This window comes from Chelmon rostratus, chromosome 22 (genome assembly GCF_017976325.1).
Source record: "Chelmon rostratus isolate fCheRos1 chromosome 22, fCheRos1.pri, whole genome shotgun sequence".
NCBI lineage: Eukaryota > Metazoa > Chordata > Actinopteri > Chaetodontiformes > Chaetodontidae > Chelmon > Chelmon rostratus.
The window spans coordinates 14082688-14104076 of record NC_055679.1 but is presented as its reverse complement, the minus strand read 5'-3'; the positions used below and the strand labels follow the sequence as shown (position 1 = coordinate 14104076).

The 21389-nt window shown below is 42.1% G+C and overlaps 1 protein-coding gene across 3 annotated transcripts in view; it reads left to right on the top strand.

The window, feature by feature from the left end:
- The window catches only part of anks1b (ankyrin repeat and sterile alpha motif domain containing 1B), a 225274-nt gene extending 207163 nt beyond the window's left edge, over positions 1–18111 (top strand). For 2 of the 3 annotated variants that reach the window (XM_041963584.1, XM_041963586.1), the window contains 8 exons: positions 845–1048; positions 3176–3301; positions 6813–6884; positions 8614–8700; positions 10104–10241; positions 10349–10516; positions 15539–15630; positions 16811–18111. In XM_041963584.1, coding sequence (XP_041819518.1) covers positions 845–1048; positions 3176–3301; positions 6813–6884; positions 8614–8700; positions 10104–10241; positions 10349–10516; positions 15539–15630; positions 16811–16859 — 936 coding nt within the window. In that variant the 3' untranslated portion in view covers positions 16860–18111. The remainder of the gene's footprint in view (positions 1–844; positions 1049–3175; positions 3302–6812; positions 6885–8613; positions 8701–10103; positions 10242–10348; positions 10517–15538; positions 15631–16810) is intronic. The other variant, XM_041963585.1, reaches the window with a different exon arrangement.
- Positions 18112–21389: the final 3278 nt, after the last annotated feature.

Genomic DNA, 21389 nt, shown 5'->3' with positions numbered 1-21389 from the left:
TTGAGAGGCTGGAACAAGCTAATTTTTTGGCAACGCTGCTTGATAAAGGATACTCTTGATAGATGAATCCACTAGTTGTTTCAGCCCTAATTTCACTCCATTGAAGAGAAATGGCTTGTGATTGAAGAAAAGCAGGATTACACTGTGGCTTAATACAGGGTACAATGATGTGCTTAAGGAGCTTCCGCTGTGTTTACTCTGAAATGCAGTACAAATAGTGGCTCACAGCGGAGCATGTTAGGACAAGTGGCTCAGGATGAGAGCTGACGTGCAAAGTTTTTACACTGCAGCCTTCACAACCCAGAAATGATTAAGAAAATCACCAGGCTAAAACCTATTCTATCAAGACTCTTCTCATATGTAATCAACTGAAAGTGAATAATCTCTCAGGACAAATAAGATGACCTCGTAGACCTCGACCATTACACCGGTAAAACATATAAGTTCTAATTCTTTTGGGAATTTCTGTCTCTGCTCAGCCTGGAAAACCTTTTAAATGAACATCATTTTCCACTTTAAGGATCTGGCCGATGCTTTCACTGAAAGTGACTCTGAGTTGTTAGACTTCAGTGTTGTGCTTAGGGGCACTGTGATGGACCTGCTAGACCCAAGACCTTCTAGTAACAAGACAGCATCTCTGTCCCCGGTTTCACAAAGTGCTTTTAGATACTAGTGATCAGCAGTATGGCAACACTGCAGCTGCAAAATAAAATGTGACAGTGCACAGTGAAGGCAATTGCCCTACTTATTGTACTTGCAGCAGTGACACAGCACATTATGAAATGATGAATGAACCCTCTCTTGTTGCCTTCCACTGCTCCAATCCCCACCCTTTCTGTCCCAGGAGCCCGGCGGGAACCACACTCCTCCCCAGCTCAGCCCATCGGTGGGCCAGGCGGCGTACACGGCGGGGGTCCCGGGTGGATCTCTGGACGTGCAGCACCTCATCATGCAGGCGGACGCCCGGCGCAGGCAGCGCAGCAATGACAACTACTTTGAGGACGTGCCGCGATCCAAGCTGGAGCGACAGATGGCTCAAGTCAGCATGGTAAGGACGGGTTGGAGGGATGAATGGATGCAGGGAGGGGGAGAGAGGGATGGACTCAAGGAGAGTATTATGAATGGTCATGGTCAGACATACAGTTGGCTGGATAAATGCTAAAAGGATAAGTTTGGTAGTATTCTGTACTTTTTCTCATTGTCAACAAACACATGTTCTGGAGCTCCAAACCCTTAAAAACACATCAACGAGCCACCCTGCTGAGTGACATGTTCCTTAATTGCCACCAACACTATAGTTTATTTTGAATCCCACATACACCGTCCTGCTGCCGTAAATACTCACCACAGCAACAAAAGGGTATTAAACCACTGCTGAAAATAGTTCCCAACCAATGCACTATTTCTTCCTGTTTGAGTACATTTGCTAAAAACTACAGTGAAAGGATTTCTAGAAACATATGGTTGGTTTTGGTCTTCCTGGTATTGTTGACAATAAAGTGTAAAATAGACTCATCCTCTATTACCAAAATGTCTTCTTATGATTGATATTTCAAAGTTGTATCCTGTAATTTTACAAATTGGAAGTGATAATAAATGAGCTTTCAGGCAGTATCACATTTCTAACCAGGACGGTGGAATACATCTTAATCATAAATGAAGTATCTCACTAATTAAATGCTGGTCCCAAAAAGCTACAAGATGCAAGCCAAACGTGTTTTATCTGCCCGTTTAGTTGTTGAAAATCCACCATTAATAATCTGCAGCAGGCAGGCCATCTGACGCCACCAGCCGTCTTTGCGTTTTAGAGCTCATATAAATTTCACGAACAGGGAAATATGAAATTTAATCCAAAAACTTTGGGCTATAAAATGATGAAATATGCAAACCGCAATCAGGCACAAAACAACTTCTTTACAAAATAAATGTTTATCTCTAGTAGCCTGTCTCTAACATGAAAAGATGCAGCTCTTAATAGTTCTGCATAAACAAGACATACTTTTCAGAACAAGTGTCTCCAATCAGCAGCAACACAGTGACTTTTTTCACACACACACACACATATCTGAAGCAGCAGCTGTGTTTTGATTCACTATGATTGGGGTCTTTTTGTGTCTCCATGTGAATCACAGACCTTATCAGTGCAGACTAGCACACACTCGTGGTTACCCTGCTGAATCTCTTAAGTGTGTGTGCGTCACAGTGTATCCCCCTCGTTTTAGAAACGACGCTCTGAGGTGGCACTGATGAGTCAGCTTTGCCAGAATAGACGGATAACTATTATAGAAAAGAGGAAATATCTTAATTCTCCGTTTCATTACTCCCCCTCTCCGACTGTCATCATGTTTCTATGATTGGTTACCTCGTCAGTGTTTTCTCTCTGGCTCTTCCCTCTGCTTCTGTTCTCCCCTAACCAAACAAGTGCAACAGCTGACTTCTTTCTAGACACATTTTTTAGTCCTTGAGGTAGCTGTGCATTAAAAACTTATGAATCCAGCAGAGTCCATAAGCAGGGTCAAAGTTTGTGGGAAAAACTGGGTGTGATATTGTAAAGCTGGTGGAGTTTATCGTAGATTTGGCCAGTGCCTGTTTCTAAAGGCTTAACCCCAGGCTGTTTACCCAACATCTTTGAATCTGCTTATAAGATCTCACCTCCACAGCGCCTCGGCAACTTTCCGACAGGGATTACACACACAAGCAATCAGATATGGATAGACACATAAGCATACAGCCACAGGATGTGTGCACAAGAAAATCATCTGGTTTCATTTAACAAGGAATGAAAGACCATAAAACAAGCTTAATTGTTATCCGCAGACATCTCAGAAGTATGCAGATAGGACTTAGCTATTTCCTTTGTGTAAAAGGTGAAAGCTCACTGGGTGAAAAGTGGTGAGCTGCAGCAGTCTTAAACCGAGCTAAGGAATGGGAACATTTAAAAGCCGAGCATAATTCATCCAAATTTAATTTCCTCTTGGATGTTCTCTGAAGCGTTCTCCTTTGAAGGCATGTTCATGTTCAGTCTGGAAAGCTGTTACATTACGAACTTATATTCATCAGGCCAACGAGTTATGTCAACACGGGATACACAGCACAAGCCTCTGATGTCAAGCCCTATCCTGTAATCTCGTGTCATCCTGCTTGTGTCCTGATGTGCGATTGGTTGCTGTTTCAGGCAGGCGAGTGGTGCGAGCCGATCACGTTGCGTCCGCCCAACGAGGCCACCTCGTCCACTCCGGTACAGTACTGGCAGCATCACCCCGAGAAGCTCATCTTTCAGTCCTGTGACTACGAAGCTTACGTGAGTCCTCCCCCTTCACCTCACTTCACTCTGGTGTGTGTGTGTATTTGCATGTCGGCCTGCAACTAATCTGCAGGTGATTTTCTTGATTAATTGATTGATTGTTAGACGGAGTTGCAAATGTTTTTGCCTGAAAGTGAAGAAAACTGCCCCTGTCATCGCATGTAGTAGTAGTTTACAAGCTAAAGAGTTCAGCTAAATACAGACAGCTTTCATTTTAGCTTGTTCATAATGTTCAGCTGTTAGAGTAACCGAGGCATGTGGTTGTGTAAAACGTGCTGGCAGTGGATGTAAGACTATGGGTAAAGTACGTGAAAATATTGCTTTGTACACTTCATGTGTTTTGAAGTGTACTCTTACTGGCTTTTTTACTCGCGAAGGTAACAGTAACGAGCAGCAAATATTCACATTTTTGCTTCACAAAATTCTGTAGTTGCCTCGATTTTCTGTTGACTGACTTGTCAATTAAATGACTAATCAATATACTCTGAAAGTGGTAATTAAAGATCAATGACCCTGAACTTCACCTTTCAGACAATACTGCACTCAGTAATTCTCAGCAGTTTGATAAATTTAGACCTTTTCCAGTTACATAAAGGCTGTGATATATCCACATTACCACAGATACAGACTTGCACCTCTGATTGGACATATGGTCAGCATCCAGACTGGGAATGATTACTTGCTTGGAGCAGTTAAAACAGTGCAGAAAAACAAACTGACATCCCACTGGCTCTCACAAACAAAGAGGGGGAATTGTTAATAACTGTGTATCTCAGAGATACGTGTTCTGATTGGTTCGATGACACTGTTGTGAAGACATGGAAAAGATGTGAGCTAGAAGATTAAGTAGGAGAGGTGGAGAGGGAGAGAAAAAAAAATGTGATTCTGAAATCAAATATGAATGAAAGCAAGAAAAGATGAGATAGAGGAAGTGAATAAGAGAGAGGTATCCCAAGAGCGTGTCCTCCCTTAGTCAAAAATCACCCCTTTTTCGTCTTCTCACCTCAGAAGATTGATGGCAACAGCGTGGACCATTAGGCTTCTGACAGATGTATAACTACACAGGCAATGTGTTTTGGGTGGATGGTGGAGAACGCGCTACGGGTGGGCTGTCGGGGGAAAATATGAAGGTGCTTTCATGGAGCCGTTTATGACAACATCTCTAATGCTCGCTGTCCCAGGACAACGGGCTGCAGAGAGCTCAGAGAGTGAGATAAATGAGCAGGAGCCACAACGGTGGGGGTGGGCAGAGCACTCAGTATGAATATTTGCGAGCTGGAGGGAGATGGAGAGTGAATAAGAATAAATTAGATGGAGAAGACAGTGATGAGAGGGAGAGAGGAAAGAGAGGAGTATATTGTGTTTGTGTTAATAGAGAAACTGGGATGGTAAAAAGCCAAAAGGACAGAATAACTGATGCATCAGCACTGTTCTCATTTTCATCTCAGGCTCGAATAAACAAAACCTCCACTTTCAGCACCACCTCAGATGACATCTTAACTTTATTATGTCAGCTTTACAGCCAGAGCTCCAAAAAATATCTGAAGTTATTACAGATCTATTTCCAGTGAAACCCTGCAGACATTCTAACATTATTACCACGCTCGACATCGTTAACCGCCAATGCTATTTTGTTTTCATATTAATCTAAAAGCTACATCGAATATACATTGAAATATTACGGGGTTGTTCCTGGTGTTGAATTGCAGCCTATTTTTCCTATCTTTTAAGTCATGTCTTCCTTTGTGACATTTTTCTTTTTAATCTATAAAAGATAATGGCTTTAACCTGGATTGCCCCTTCAGGAAATTAGTAATACCTGCATCTTGTACACAGTTTGATATAAGGTCTGACACCACAGATATTGTCATTATTAAACTGTCCTATCCTTCTCCTCATTCGTTAATTAATGTCAGTTTTAAAGCTGGTGGTGAAACATTATGCAAACATGACATTTAATGGTGTTAAAGGACAGAGTTTGCCTTAAAACAATAGTCAGATGCCCGTATGAACAATCAAATGAATTTTCTCAACAACTTCTGGATGGATTGTCATGAAATTAAGTACAGATATTTCATGTTCTCGTTAGATTGCTTTCTGATCACATCACATCACATTGGTGATCTTTCATTCAACTTTCTATGTGTCCAATACTCTGACCTGTGACCTCAGTCTCAGTTGTACTTTGTATTTACTACTAATTAGCAAATGTTAGCATGCTAACACAGAGAACTAAGATGATGAACATGGTCACACCTTGTAAACATCAGTATGTTAGCATTGTCACTTTGTCTTTTTCAGCAGGCTGGTGTTAGCATTTAGCTCACTGTGTAAAAGCACAGCCTCTCAGAGCCGCTAACATGGCCTTAGACATTTAATCTCTATGTTACAAACCTCTTTGAATGTTATCTAGACCTAATGAAAGACCTTGTTTGTGTGCCCTGACAAATACAGCCATAGAGACATGACAGACAAGACAGCAGCTGGTCTTATGTGCAACTGTAATGCAATTTCTAGGATAACTGCCAGCAATCCTGCCATAACAGTGATTTAAGATTGTTAGCTTGAATCAAGTATTAACATGCCCAGATGACCTCTGGTCCTTCTGATCCACCAAGGACCAGACTCCCAAATGAATAGTCACAGCCTGTAAAAAACAAGTTGCCCAAAAGGTTTTTCCTCCACGAGCAACTGTATCGCTAATCAAAGGTAGAATAAATTCTGTGAGGCAGATACTCACTTTTGGAGTCAGGTGCTGTAAAGTCAAACAGATGAGATAAAAAAAGCTGTAAATATTTCTCCTTTAATCCACTAAAAGCCTTGTTAGGGTCCCGCTTTAAGGAATAAGGCCTCCTCCATAAGCAGGAAGGGCACTGCGAGGTGGTGAATGTCACACCCATTAAGTGCTCTAATGTCGACATAAACATTGTCCCTGTAAAACACTGTCACCATTAGGAGCTTCTTTATTAAATCAGATGCTACGTGTGCAGAATGTCTGAGTGAAGGATCTGCCAGACTCAGGTGTTATTGTCTCTTCAGGAACTTCTCAAGGTGGATTTAATCACTGCTGTGTGTCTGTGCATTTAATCAAACTGCATGTTAGTACAGCTGTCACTCCATCATCAATACTATAAATTAAATAAATACACATATTTTACATTTTTGTCCATTTCTGTCATCAGGACAACACCGACAGAAGAAACAAAAATAATTCAGCCTTATTGAAAAAAATCACTTCAACAAACTCTTTGCATTTATCGTCCAAACATTTCCTGGTTCAAGCTTCTCAAATCGAGACTTTGCTACTGCTGTCCAGCATAACTGAAAATGAAGCTGCACAATGCTTGGCTACACAGCACGAGCTTGTAAAGACTGACCCATCAGAGTGTCTGGCACAGATTAGGGGTTAATGTGGTTATAGTGTTTCGTATACAGCCATTACCAGTCACTCATGCCTCTGTATTCCCCTGAGCATACTCACTAACTGTTATGTGTGTCTTCTCCACAGTACCTGGGCTCAATGCTGGTGAAGGAGCTGAGAGGGACGGAGTCCACACAAGACGCTTGTGCCAAAATGAGGGTAAATGCAAGCCGAACATGCTTAACATCTACTGTTGTTAGCATGAGAGCTGGAAACAAGGAAATATTGCTAAGATATGAAAATGAGACCCAAGTTGGAACAAACTGAACATAAATGCATGTGGCATAAATGTTTTCCAAAAAAAAAAACAAAAAAAACTTACTACACCTTTAAATCTGGGACACAGTCTCAGAGTCTGAGTGCCCTCACACTCACACTAGAACTTCAACAAACTTAAAATATCATGACAGTGGATTAAATGTATTGAGGGATTTATTTTTAATATCCTTGCCTGGGTGGCTCAGTAGCCCCCCCTTTTACCTCACATCACCTCTCACTTGGTGTTGTGCCGCTCACTCTATCTTGTTCTTCCTCTCCTGTATTTCTCACTGCTGTTATCTGTCTCCTGCTATCATGTCTTTTCTTCCTGCTCGCTCACCCTCTCCATATTTTACTGTAACACTGACTCTCACTCTGATCCTGAGCTGCTGCAGTGTGAAGATAAATGTTAATATTCATGAGCAAAGCTTTCTGTTCCTCTACCGTCCTCCCTCTTTTCCTCTCCTCTGTCTCTATGTCGCCACATCAGAAGGCATCTTTCTTACTTCTGCTTCTCTCTTTCTTCAGTTTGTCACACCTTTGCTGCACACCAAGGTCGTAATTAAGCGCAGTGAGATGCGCATCGTGTCATTCTGCCTTTTATTACCATGCGAACGCACCCTGTTCTTTACGCACTCGCCCCCTGTTCTAAGCATCCCTCCTTTCATCTGTCTGTCCATCCTTCCACCATGGATGTTCAAATCCCAGCTTCGCAGCCTCTAGCTGGGTATCTGCCAGCGAAGCCAGGCAGCGTTGCCTTTGTCAGCTTTTCAGCGTTACCTGATCCTGACAAGGCTGAACCGCCGCAGCAACACGCTGCGAGTAGGGAGGAAAGAAACAGAACAAAGAAAAAGAAACAGATACAGAAGGGATCGCAGCGTGCAGATTCAACAAGGGGGAGAAAGGACTGTGATAGAAATGTGGATAGTGAGAGACAAGCTATGAAAGACAAGAAGTGATACAGAGAAAGCAGGAAAGTTACTCATCGCATGTTGATTTATGTGAATATATTACAGCTTTTGGCAGGTAGAATGACAGCTTGGAGAGTGACACTGACATCACTGTGAATCACACGATCCTCCACAGCACCTCACTGTATAATGACTTTAAATATAGGTAATTGCAGCGCGTTAAAGTGCCAATATGTAATTAAACAGAATGAGGAGAGCTATACAGTAGGAGCCTGATGTGGCTTATAAGCTAATAGACGTATTGGATGCAGCACTGTGGTTGATGGCATTTAGAAATGTAATTCGGAAGGAGTTGTTTTTTTTATGAGGCTCCTGACAACCCTTAACCTTTGGATTTGAATTGACTTTAGTAACAAAGGCGGAAGTCCTCAAAGGACAGATTAGCTTACCTCATGCTTTCTTCAGTTCTTCAGGTTCTGTTTGTTCTGTTCTGTAGCTTCCCAGACGTGGATTTAAGTCTTGTACGAAACTGAAAGGTTATTAAATTTACTGGAGATCTCTACCAACTGAAATTCTCTAATCTGAGTCTACTTATAATTCTCATACGTGGAGTCTTAAAAATCCAACTCTGCAACTGATTCCACTTTGTGTGTGTGGCGCCTTTCAAGTCACTGCTGCCTGTCTCCTCTTTTGTTGTCCGTTTTTTTGGACGCTCCAAGAAGTCGACAGAACAGATGAAGAAAGTGCCGACCATTGTGCTCTCCGTGTCCTACAAAGGAGTGAAGTTCATCGACGCCACAAATAAGGTAACACTCACAGCTCGCTTCCTGTGACTGTAAATAACACATGAAAGGTCAGGCTTTTGAAATGTGTCATAAAATGGCTGACACAGCAGTGCTGAGGTCTGCTTTGGCTCTAGCCTGACTGATTTAAGACTATATGGTGTAAAAATCAATAAGGTGTAAAAGAGGGCAAAAACAAACAGGCAATAATCAGTATGGAATACATATGCTGAGAAAAATCAATAACAACCTACTGAGTTCATTAAATCCTTAATGGAATGTTTAAAAAGCTCATTAAAAACCTCACACAGTTTATCATCATTCATGTGAAGGCTGTCATTCAGTCAGTCATTCCTGCCAGGTAAAGACTCCCGTTCATACAGGTAAGACAGTCTAATCCACCACCTCCTCTGCCTGGGTTGAAAATGGGGCACGTTGAGAAAGTATTTGAAGATAATTATAAGCACACAGCAGAAAAAGATGAGCATAATTTCCAGATAATCGGTACATTTGGCGTTCAGAGCTCTTCCTCAGGCAGCGCTGTTCAGAGCACAGACTCAACTAATACATAAAGTGATGACACGGTGGCCAGCTGGTGACACTATTATGTGTTGTGTCTCTCTTTGCCCAAACAGTTCACTGTTGGACAAACTTTTGTCTTGGCTCAGCATGGTAACAGAACATGAGCTGGTACTGCTTCTAACATGGCCATCAGGCATCCTAACTCTTTTTGCATCGCCACTTACCCTCCTCTGATATTTAGCAGCTGACCGGTTTGCAAAATCTACATCTCAATTTTCATCAAGTCCCCGGATCCTACTGTAAATTATGTACTGAGTAGAGAATGATACAAGGGAAGAAATAATAATAAGGGTAATAAATCAATTAGGAGGATAAGACTAACTAAAAAGGAACAGTGGCTTTACCTGGATTTACCTCTCTAGAACATTTTGTGAAAGTAGTAAATCTCCCCTCCTTAGCTCACCTATTTGCTGTCACAGCATAGAGGCAGTGGATTCTCACCGACCTTAAAAACAATCAATACGCCAACATCATTGAGTCAAAAACAAAGATGATACTGTTCAGTATGACCAAAAAAAATATGTTTTCCTAATGTTGGCCCTCACTAAACTTTGTTTTGCGGCTTTGATTTCCTATAATTCACAGCTCTGAGATGTGCTTTAATTAACACAACACCAAGTCTGAGTGTTCTCCAGTGACATTACCAGAGGACACATTCCAACTCAGTGACTCCAGAAAACTCTCAAACCAAAATTGTGCTACAGTCATTATGGTTTTGGGATGTGTGAAATGAGATGAATAATAAATCAGATTTGTTTTTCCGTGAAGTGGCTCACTGGAGATAATCAACAGTCTCGCCCTGCACCTCTTTATCTTCCTGCCTCTGTCTTTCTCTTTCTCTGCAGAACATCATAGCAGAACATGAGATCCGTAACATCTCGTGTGCGGCTCAGGATCCAGAGGATCTCTCTACATTTGCCTACATCACCAAAGACCTCAAGTCCAGTCACCACTACTGCCACGTCTTCACTGCTTTTGATGTGGTCAGTGCTGACGCTGTATCTGTGTTTCTACAGGCAAATATCATATTCATAGTGCCTATAATGCCACACTGGATTCTCACACCTCTTTGCCTTTACCCTCTTGTCAGAACTTGGCGTATGAGATCATCCTGACACTTGGCCAGGCCTTCGAGGTGGCCTACCAGCTGGCCCTGCAGGCCAGGAAGAGCGGCCATGGATCATCCACACTGCCTGAGAGCTTCGACAGCAAGCCCAGCAAACCTGTCCCCAAACCTCGTGTCAACATCCGCAAATCTGTAAGCATCGCTGCCTCGCAGCCACACTCCCTGTTAAAGGGAAAATCCATCCTAATCTGAAATTCACATCAGCAGCTCCGCTCGTTTTTGAAGGTTCCTCATGGAGTAGATGATAACATTTCTATGAACTGGATCCTCTACATCTTACAGCTTTTCTATGATAAGCGTAAGGTTTAGATGTTCTTTGCAAAATAATATACAGAACACGTTTGGTTATAGAAGAATTGTGCTTTAAGATGGATTTTCACTTTAACTTCTGATATTACCTTTTAACTCTTGAACTCAAACTTAGCCATTATGTATCGGCATCTAATCAAATCTAACCAGCATCCCAACTCTGTCCCATTTACACTGGAAACTGTCCACAATTTCCATCCCTCTGCTCTGATTCGTCCTGGTCTCTCATCCCTGCTCAACTACGTCATTTTTAACTCTGAGTTTGGTGCACTGGGACTATACTGGAGCGCTTGTGTTTAGTGTGTGCGAGAGTCTTGGTCCGGCAGACAGTGTGGCAGAGGTGTAGGTGGGTATTTGATCTGTTAAGCAGCCATTTGGTCTTGTTGTCCCGGCAGTCTCTTACACACTGGGCTGATTGATGAGGCCTGTTTGCATAGAGCTCTGGGGAGGCTTTCTGGGCTCGCCTCACTCTGCGTGTGTGAGACTTTGTGTTTGTGTGCAAGAAGATAAAGAATCCTCAAGTGAAAGACTCCTACATACTGCAGCCCTATATGGAGAATTAATTTGTTGACATTTCAGTCCATGAGCTCCTGCAATTGCTGTAGTGTGCAGGGTTTCTGATGTTTCTGAGCAATACCCAAACTGCAATGGGTACATAGAATCTACAACCTACTACTGTTTTCATGTTTATAGTGTTTCTAGTATTTGATGTTCGTTAATTATTAGACATAAAGCTGAAATATACACTTTATAGTTCAGTTTGTTAATTTATTTAGCACTAATAGTATTATACTCGGAAGGGCGATTGACACAAGACTTTTTTATTGCCATGTTTTAAGAAATACTTTTTTTTTTTTTCTAAAAACAAAGCAGCAGTACAAGGACTCTGCTTAACAAATGGCCCAAAATTGTCTTAATTTATTCTGAAACGGTTTGATGCCAGCTCACAGTACTTAAAGGTGGCCTCTGGAGGTTTCTTGTAAACATACAAAAGTTATGTATACATTTGGTCCCTCTCACCAAAGCCTAATTTTAAGATTTAAAGTTTAAAAAAAGTTAAAGCAGATTTTTAAAAACATTTTACATCAGGTATTGTTTACATCCATGCTTTGCTAGCTTAATCTTTGCTGCCTTTGTCAGCAACTTGCTACGCTTACTTGCGTGCTACTGCCCCTTGTGGCAATCAATGGAACGCGATCATGCTACAAGTGAAAACATGCTACAGGGTCTGTTTAACAGCTGTCTTATTTCAGTCAGTACAATAAAGAATTGCTGTTCAATACTCAGGCCAAGCTTTGTGATATTAGATACTTGTGTCCTACATTCTATCATGAATTTCTGCGTGTGTGTGTATGTGCAAACATGTGTGGCCTTTCTTCATGCCTTCTCCAACCACAGCGTCACAAAGTCTATGTGTAAACCTTTCAACCTCCCATTAACCCGCGACAGAGCTTTAAAATAGTCACGCTAACCCACTCAGCACACACTTCCCTCCTCCAGCGACACATATCGGCTGGCACAGCAGCACATGTGTGCGTCTAAAGGACCCGGTATAGTGTTACGTCGGCAGCAGTATCAGTGTGCTTAGACCAAAATTAAGTCCATTTACATACTGTGAGCCATGTAAGAACGAGATGGTGATGGAGGAGAATCAGTGGCTTCAGAGGAATGGTCTCACTTTCCAAAGTTAGAGCGAGATGTGAGACAGTGAGGAAAGACAGAGTGAGAGGAAAAGATAGAAAAAGAGCACATGTGTTTGCGTGTTTGCTCTCCTCTTTCGTCTGTGCGTGTTTCTGCAAGGCTTGTGTGTGGTCCTGTGCCTACAGAGATGATGGACGATGGCTTGTGTATGCACAATCTGCTGACTCGGCAACCATTGCATTAACCATTAATTGCCTTTTTCCTCCCTGTGTTCATATATGTGTGTGTGGTGTAGTTAATGGCGTGTGGTGTGCAGCAGGGCAAAGATACTGCAGCATTCACTTAATATTCCTGCCACCTGCCAGCCATAATCTCCATCCTGCAGCACCTCTCAAGCCCCTGTGCCTTAAAATACCGTTGCTTTGTCTCTCTGCCCACAAGTATCTGTTCCTCCACACCCTCCTATTCATATTTATGTCACGTATGTGAGCATATCTGCTTGTAAATCTCCCTCAACATTCACTTGACTTGCACTTATGTGTGTGAGTGTGTCTGATATGACCCTGTTTGATCAGCATCGGCATGTTGCTGTAATCTAAGTGTAGCTTCAAAATGGGATTGCAATATATGACCCTAACCGTGTACGATTGAGTTTTTCTGTTGTGACAAAGAAGTGAAAAAAGCCTTTCAGTGAAGTGAAAATAGCTGCTGCTTCATTTTCAACTGAAATGGAACCAGAAGCTATGTCGCCTCATTGGCAGAATTTTTCACGGCCGTGAATTAATCTGAAATTTGAAGTCTGTCTTGTGAAGATGCTCGAGGTTTTGTACAGCTGCCGTGCCGTATTCATCTTGCTGAAAGTGTTCTTGCCATGCGGGACTTGCCATATAAATGTGCCGCAACATGGCCTAGCTTTAGTTTTGCTGTATTGCAGTGACGCTGCTGTTCCACTATCCAGCCAGGGCGATGAGTTTGCTGCCATGTTGTTGCCATGGTTTTGCTTTGGTTTTGGAGTGTTGTTGCCTTTCCCTGTTGCCATGCAGCTGCTCTGTCATCGCTGTGGTTTTGCCTTGCTGCTGTGTTGTTTTCGGTGTTGGTGGTGCTGAGCAGGCCCACTTTGACCTATGTATGACCTCTGCCCCTGTAGGTCATCATGTCCCCCTCCAGCCGCTGGTCACTGGGCCACATTTACACCCCTCACCGGCCTCCTCTCCACCCTCCTCTTCCTCCCCCTCGACTCTTCCATCTTCCTCACAAAGCTCAGTCACAGGTCCTCCACGCTTTTCCTTCTCTAATCCTTGATTTTCACATTATTTTCTTTGAGTCAAGGAGAAAGCGTCGTCTGTAAGTGCTTCCATTTTATTCCCTTGCTTTTATTCAACTGACTCTGCATCCTTGTGTGTTCTGTTTGCAGCGAGTGTGTCTCATTATTCAGTTACTACCTCTATCTCCACGTCAACAGTTAGTACCATAGTATAAAAAACACAGATGTGACACTTCAGCCAGTCTTGAAGAGCCAATGCATTTCTTCTTTACAGCCAATCTAGAGCAAAATGCAGATCCCGACTTTAGTGCCTCTGTCTGTTTTTACTTGTCCCACTGCGCCGATCTAACCTCTGGATGGGGATACACTGCCTCTTTAAAGATGCATATTTGTGACGGTAAATGTGTAACTATAAGCACCACTTTAAAATATGCTAACAGTTTATAAAAACCTTTAAAACCTTCACTGAATGCTTGGAACACGTTTTCAGGCTTGGAGAGTTTTCCCTCCTGATCCACACAGCTTCTCATTCATCCACCTCTTCATCTCTCACACAAGGCAGTTGAATTTTTTAGGGGTCATCAGAAGAAGACTGCATGTCCAGAGCAAACACAGTGCACCAAGAAATGATTCAAATGTGCTACGTGCAATACACTCCCAATACAGACGGCATGTTTTGCATCGGCCTGGATAACTGAGGTTGCTGTCTTTGAGGGTTTACAAAGCCGAATCTCACAGCGGATGGTGACCCTTCTGCATAAAATCAAAACAGCGGTGTTGGTGTAAAACTTATTTTGAAGGCAGGCATAGTTCACTCCATGGCTTCATGTATCATGATGAATTTGAGACTGGTGATGCCCTGGTGAGCTCTTCACTAAGCATGATGGTGTTGTGCTGCTGTGAGATCAAAAGTGTGTGTCCTTAATCCTGTTACCCCATAACAAGATTTTCAGGTCTTTCTGTGGTTGTGTGAGAGGGTAGAGAACTGGATTAATATTAGTTAGTTTCTGTATTGTTGCTATAGCAGTGTGTTGAGAGAAGATAAGAGAAACATGGCTCTGTTAGTGTACTGCAGCACTCTGAGATTAACTCTGTCTATTTCACAAGCAGATATTTCATTTTTTATAAAATATTAACACTATATTTAGATGCATTTAATATTTTCGTCTATGTATTATAATTAGCATTAGATGGAGTGCAAGGACAAATTTAGTCTCCTGCTGTTGTAAGTGCAGCTCTCATCATCAAGTCTCCCCTCCCCCCAAATTATCTGAAAATAAACCAATAGATTAGAAGGAAAACACCCTCAGCAACAAAACCCAGCCACCTGATTGGTTGCTGTGGGGTTATTTTTGAAAGCAATGAGGACTGTTTAGTTTGTTTCTTGGCTTTGAAGCTACAATAACTTCACAGTGGCAGCAGCAAACGAGTCCACAGCTCTTGACAGTTGAAGCTCTTGTGATATACAGGAAGCATACACAGCACATAGTGACCATACAGGACCAGCAGGATCTTGTATTTAGAAATGTGCAGAGCTGGAACATTACAAGGAATTTCTTCTCTCAGAGCGAGCTTCCGTCCATGATCTCAGTTTGGCTTCCTCATCTATATCCCATCTCCCTCTTTCATTTGAGTTCTTATTTTCCATTACATGACTTCAAGCAGCAAATCCTCCATCTCATTGATTATACCGTCCAACTCTGTTTTCGCTGACTTTATTAGCATGAAATTGTATCAGAATATTGCCCCACAGTGTGCAAAATGTCGATTCAACTGAAACAGCTGTCTGCATTCAAAATATGCCAATGATGAATCGTTTGAGTTGAAAACATGCATTCTCAAGTACAAAATCAAAACAGGAATGCATATTGTCTTTAAAACTGAGAATATACAGGTCATTGAAAATAATTTGCGCTCTTTTTCATCTCTTTCTGTGTCAGATGGAGCAGCCGTCCATGGACCAGAAGGGCCACGCCAATGTGCCGTGGATTGTGGAGCCGGGTCAGGAGGCCAAGAGAGGAGTCAACACCAAGTACGAGACCACTATTTTCTAACATACACCCGCCTTGTCCACTCCTGTGTGTGTGTGCCTTTCAGAGGTTGCCCTGTACTGGGGCCCCGCCCCGGAGTTGGGCACGAGCGACGCACGCCGCCGCGTCACCTCACCGGCTGAAAAATAAAAAACAAAACATCCCGCCCCGCCCCCGTTAGCCGAGCCTGTCCACTGCATGATGACGTTTGGCGCTGCGCTGTCTCTTTGTTCTTTCTCCTTGTCTCCTCTCTTTCGTTTCTGCTCTCCCCCTTTTTGGCCCGGGCCCCATCCTCCTGCCTGCAGGGCTGGCGCATGACCTTTGAACCCAGGGCTATGGTGCACTTCTCTGTCTCCACCTGTAGGGGAAATGGGTCTGTTTTTCCACTTCCTGTCTGTCGGTCAGTCTGCAGTCAACCAGTGGGTTGTTCTGCTTCAAGCTACTTGTTTTGTTTTTTTCTTCCTGTTGATGGGTGCAACCGTTTGGCTTCGTCTCTCTCCTCTTTTTTCTACTGACTGCCTCCATCCCTCACTTTCTTTACATTTCAGCCCCTTTGTCAAACTGCCCCTGACAATTTGAATGAGATTTGTTACCAGAATACTGCTAAGCGCTGTGACAGTGTTTTAGCTGTCTGTTGAGCCCAGAGTGGGAGCTGACAATGATGAGGGCTGTTGTCAAAACATGATAACTGGAGGAAGGGTCAGACTTTTTAGACATTTTTTTAAACCGACGAGGAGAGCTGAATTACAGGAGAGGTGATGTAGCACAGTCTAACTTTGACTCAAACTGGTTCATCCAGCAGGCTACTAGAATGTATTTCAACTTTTTGATTCTTTCTATCAAATTATTTTTTTGAAAATACTAACAAACTTGTGAATTTCTTTGTCAATCAACTTTAAACTTGACCTGTGACACAGGAAGAAGTAGGTGATTTTTTTTTTCTTTTATAGCACCTTTTTCGGCACATGTGTGTGTATGTGTTCAGAATTCTTTTAACCACGTGGATTTTTCCCTGGCCGTAAACCTTACTTTATTTGGGAGGGGAAAAAATCTTGTATGTAAAAGGTTTAGCATGTGGCTTGTGAGACGCATGGTGGCCATTTTGGATTTGCTGAGCAGGGGGGCCGGTGGAGAGGCGGGGTGTGAGGGCTCTCTCGATAAGTGATGTCATCTCATTTGCAGGGCAATGCCGGACGCTCATGTCTATTACTGTGGAATGCAAAGAATGTAGCCAGCCCTAAACACGGACCTTGTCACACATACAATGCAAAATGGACTACAAAGGACTCCAAACATGGACGCTACTCCACAGTGTTTAAGGTTGACTACAAAATTTTAACATCATTCATCCACATGATGCTTGACACAGTACACATTATGACAAACAGACACTTATACAAACTAACAGGACTGCATCTTGACAGACGACGGTCTGCTCTGAATGTACACTTATTTGAAAGCAGCCTCAACTTTCTGCAACTACAGCAGGATCTATTGTATGTGCCCAACTGGAAGGAATGACCTGTGAACTTTAGGGCCAGTCACGGGGTCTCCATGGAGACTGTGAGTATGGTTACAGGGCATCTGCTGGTAACAGACAATGGGCTCGCTAAAGGCACAACTTGGCACGTGTCAGTGTTGGAATAGGCATGGGTTTGAGGACGTCTGGCTGGCGCTTTTGGTTTTATTTTCTTTTAAGTCAGAAAATAATACAGAGATATATGCACAAGCGTGTAAATGTGATTGGACGAGCTGCAACACGCTCAAGATGCAACAGGTGTGTCTCGTCAAAACAGATGATGAACCTATGTGAACAAAACAGCATCTGGCGTTTAAAAAAAAAAAGTATTCTATTCGTATTGCCCGACATTTTAATGTTTAATATGAGAGTATTATATTACCATGATGATTATGATAATTCTTGTGTGCAATTCTTGTCTACTGTTGTCTTAATGTTACATTATTTTTCTATGATATGAACCTTGGGCTTGAGAATGATGGCCATCCTTTAAAAAAATCTGAAACTAGATCATACTTACTGAGTGAATGTTGCAGGTGGCTAGCTAACTCTTGTCAGGTCAAATCCTCCATCATTTCTCATGGGGCTCTACTCTTATCTAGCAGATGTACTATTTTAAACGCAGTATTACTGTATTATTTGGATGAGAAATTATCCAATTATAAAATGTATATAGATATTTTGCCAACTCATTGTTCATACATGTAATGTAAAAGAGGAAAGAATAAAGGATTTGCAGTACATGGCACTGGAAACAAGGTACCAAAATAAAGGTTGGAAATAAAAAAAGTGGTAGGTTGTAGAGGTTGTATTTTGAGCGAAAACTAAATGGGTTATTTGGTGACATCACTGCTGACCAACTTATGTACATAGGCTTGGGCTTCCAGCACACTGATTTTTGTAATTTTGGCCATTATTTATATCCTTGTAAAGCACATGGAATAAAATATGACTTGTAAAACCATCATTTATCCTTGCGATAAAGTTGTCACAAGTGATTTCCTTTTTCTCAACACTCACTACATAAAACGTTTCACTACCATCTTTCAGGGATTCTGTGCAAGTTTTAAAGCAAGTTTCATTTACTTATTGCAGAAATCTGGGAATAACAACTTGAGCACACACAGTAGTAGTACAGTAGATCAAAGTTGGACCCATAGACTGTATAAAACATTGATGTAGTCGTTGTTAAATCACCCATAGTCGTCGAAAGAACCATTGTGAAGCGCAGTGGCTCTGGCCATTGACATCTTGGTAGTGCCTGATTATGTGAAAATCCCAGCCAATCCAAAAATGGGCTGTAAACATGTTTATTACTGCTGTAAAGATGTCTCAAGGAAATGTAGATTTTGACACACAATTTTTCAGCCCCGGAGGTTGCTGGTTGGTTGGATCAGGAATAATTAGTGGGGCTACCACATGGTCTCAAGCACTACAAGTATAGTTTTGTTCCTTTTTTCAGAAAAAAGTATCATGAGGGTGTGTTTTAAAGCTGTCTGGTTGCTTTTTTTCTTGCCCAGTCTCACTTCATTTTAGTGATGTTGCTGTGTTTCCACATCTCAGCAATTTACCTGGTAGTAATTATGTATAATCATTATGTCAACAACAAGCTAGAAAAATAATGACAGTGATACAAGCCATCTAATAACAAACTAACCTTGTAGTAGTGATCGTCACATACCTCATGTTGGATCTAGAACCAGGGTGTGATAGCTGTGACTTCAGAGCTCATCCTCCCAGCACCTAAACATTGAGACACATACAGAACACTAATTCATCTTCTGCAGAATTCAAACCAACAACTGATAAACTTAGCTGCCAGTTGGCCACTGAATTAGTTAGTCCTACCATTTGGCAATTTAATTTTCAGTTTCTGCCTTAGCACCCAGTCACAGAAGAACAAAACATGTGGTGTAACTTGCCAAAGTGACTCTTCCAAATCAGTGGAGCAGGGTTATATAAAATTGGGTGGTGCAATACAGATAGTATGATAGCTTTCTGCACTTTCTCCTGTTTTCTCAGTTCCATCAAAGCTGACCTATGCAAAAGCAATTTCTACTGGCCTCAATAAGCCAATCCACTGATTAGAGCCAGTCTACTGTAATTAACTGATTAGTTTTGATCCAGCAGTATGTTTACATCAAAATGAGTGGCAGGTAGCAGGCCAGGACCACACTTGTAATTATCCACCTTCGGACAAGAAGCCAGGGAAAGACCTGATGATCACCATCCATTACTGGTTGCTTAAAGATTATGTCCCTAACAGCAATCATTACATTGGTTGAGCACTGAAAGGTCACAACAAACAGGGTCAAAGTTAAAACTGAACACTGAGTGCAGCAGGAAGGTGTAAATTCTGAGCCATGCACAACACTCAAGGTCGGCTCAGCATCTCAGCCCTGTCCAGAGGAAAACATCAGCTTACGCTTGAAGATGAACGGATACGCCAAATCATGGCTGATTCCGAAGTGTAACCTGCCAATTCCGATTTTGGACAATTTCAAGAACTACAACTGACAGCATATGCAAACATTTTTGCAACTTGGGAAATTCAATTGTATGTTCTAAATGAAACACTGACTAACTATTTTTTTTCCAAAACTGCAACAGGTTGCAGGGCTAAAACAAATCTCAGAATAAAGTGCTCCAGGTTACTGGACAGAGCTTTTTTGTACAAATAAAATCCAGCTGAAAATGAATTGCAGTACATCCCACTTTATCTAACATGCTTTACTTTCCCAAAAGAAAAACAGGTGCAGCAGATCTATATAATAACACACCTTGTCGTTGACTTGAGTAACAACCCTGTATCTGCCCTGCACTGTGTGTGTGAGTCAGGCAGCAGAGGAGAGACAGCTCTCAGAAACTGTGACCATATATGAAAGCAAAACGCAGTCAAGACTGAAGCTGAAATTAAACAAATGCACATAGATTAGCCAAATGAAATATTCATCATCAGCTGGAACTTGTAGCTGTTTTGTCCAAAATCAATAAGTGATTAGGGCTGCCAAAGAACATCTTAGAACTGATTAATGGCTATGACCGGATGAATGGTAAAACCTTTTCTGTGCTACACAGTAATTCCAGTTTGTGTCTAACAACTGCAAGACATCACAATTTAGACAGATCAGGAGTCCATCCACTCTGACAGGGAGGTCTGCAGCAGGTCAGCGGATAGCTGCCTTCTAATCAACTCAATCAACTACCTCCACTGGCCTCCAGACAACCTGACTGACACTATGATACATGTGTTAATGATAGACCAGGCTGGAGGGTGGCCAAGTTTCCATGGTGACCACATCCGCTCACAGTTACAGTCACTCATAAGCCTCTATGTAATGTTGAAAAAGCACAAACGCACACTGACATTGCCATGATAAATAGGCAGTGGACCATCACCGGAGCCATTTGTTGACTGAACGGACTTTGTTACTGTGGAAACACCCACAACTGGCAACAAAACCTCTGCCAAAATAATGCATAGATACATTTTATAAAATGACCACAGACTGTTCCCTTATTATACTGACCTCTGATTTCCAAGCACTGGATAGAAGGTACGGGGGCTAAGACCCTGGGCCAGGTTTTAGCTTTTGTGCACACCATTTCAGACAGATAACTAAAGAGAGGCACGTTGTCTACTCAGTTATCACCCTGGAAGCATTGATTAGCATGTCATCTTAGATGCAGCTCTTTCCTTTAAGCTTAGCAATGAGGAATTTAATGAAACAAACATGGAGAGGCTGGCAGGGTTTGGGAGCCCCGCTGACTGTTCTCACCACATGGCCCACTTGCATTTGACTGACTCAACACTGTTCACTGTTACAACTTTGAATGGATCTACAGTGGCATAGGTAAGTGTATCTCAGGTAAACAAGGGCAGATTATGTCAAATCATGCACATTAAGCATTTCAGTTGCATCACATACAGTGGGGCAAAAAAGTATTTAGTCAGCCACCAATTGTGCAAGTTCTCCCACGTAAAAAGATGAGAGAGGCCTGTAATTTTCATCATAGGTATACCTTAACTATGAGAGACAAAATGAGAAAAAAAATCCAGAAAAAACACATTGTCTGATATTTAAAGAATTTATTGGCAAATTATGGTGGACAATAAGTATTTGGTCATTAACAAAAGTTCATCTCAATACTTTGTCATATAACAGAGGTCAAACGTTTTCTGTAAGGTTTTCACACACTGTTGCTGGTATTTTGGCCCATTCCTCCATGCAGATCTCCGCC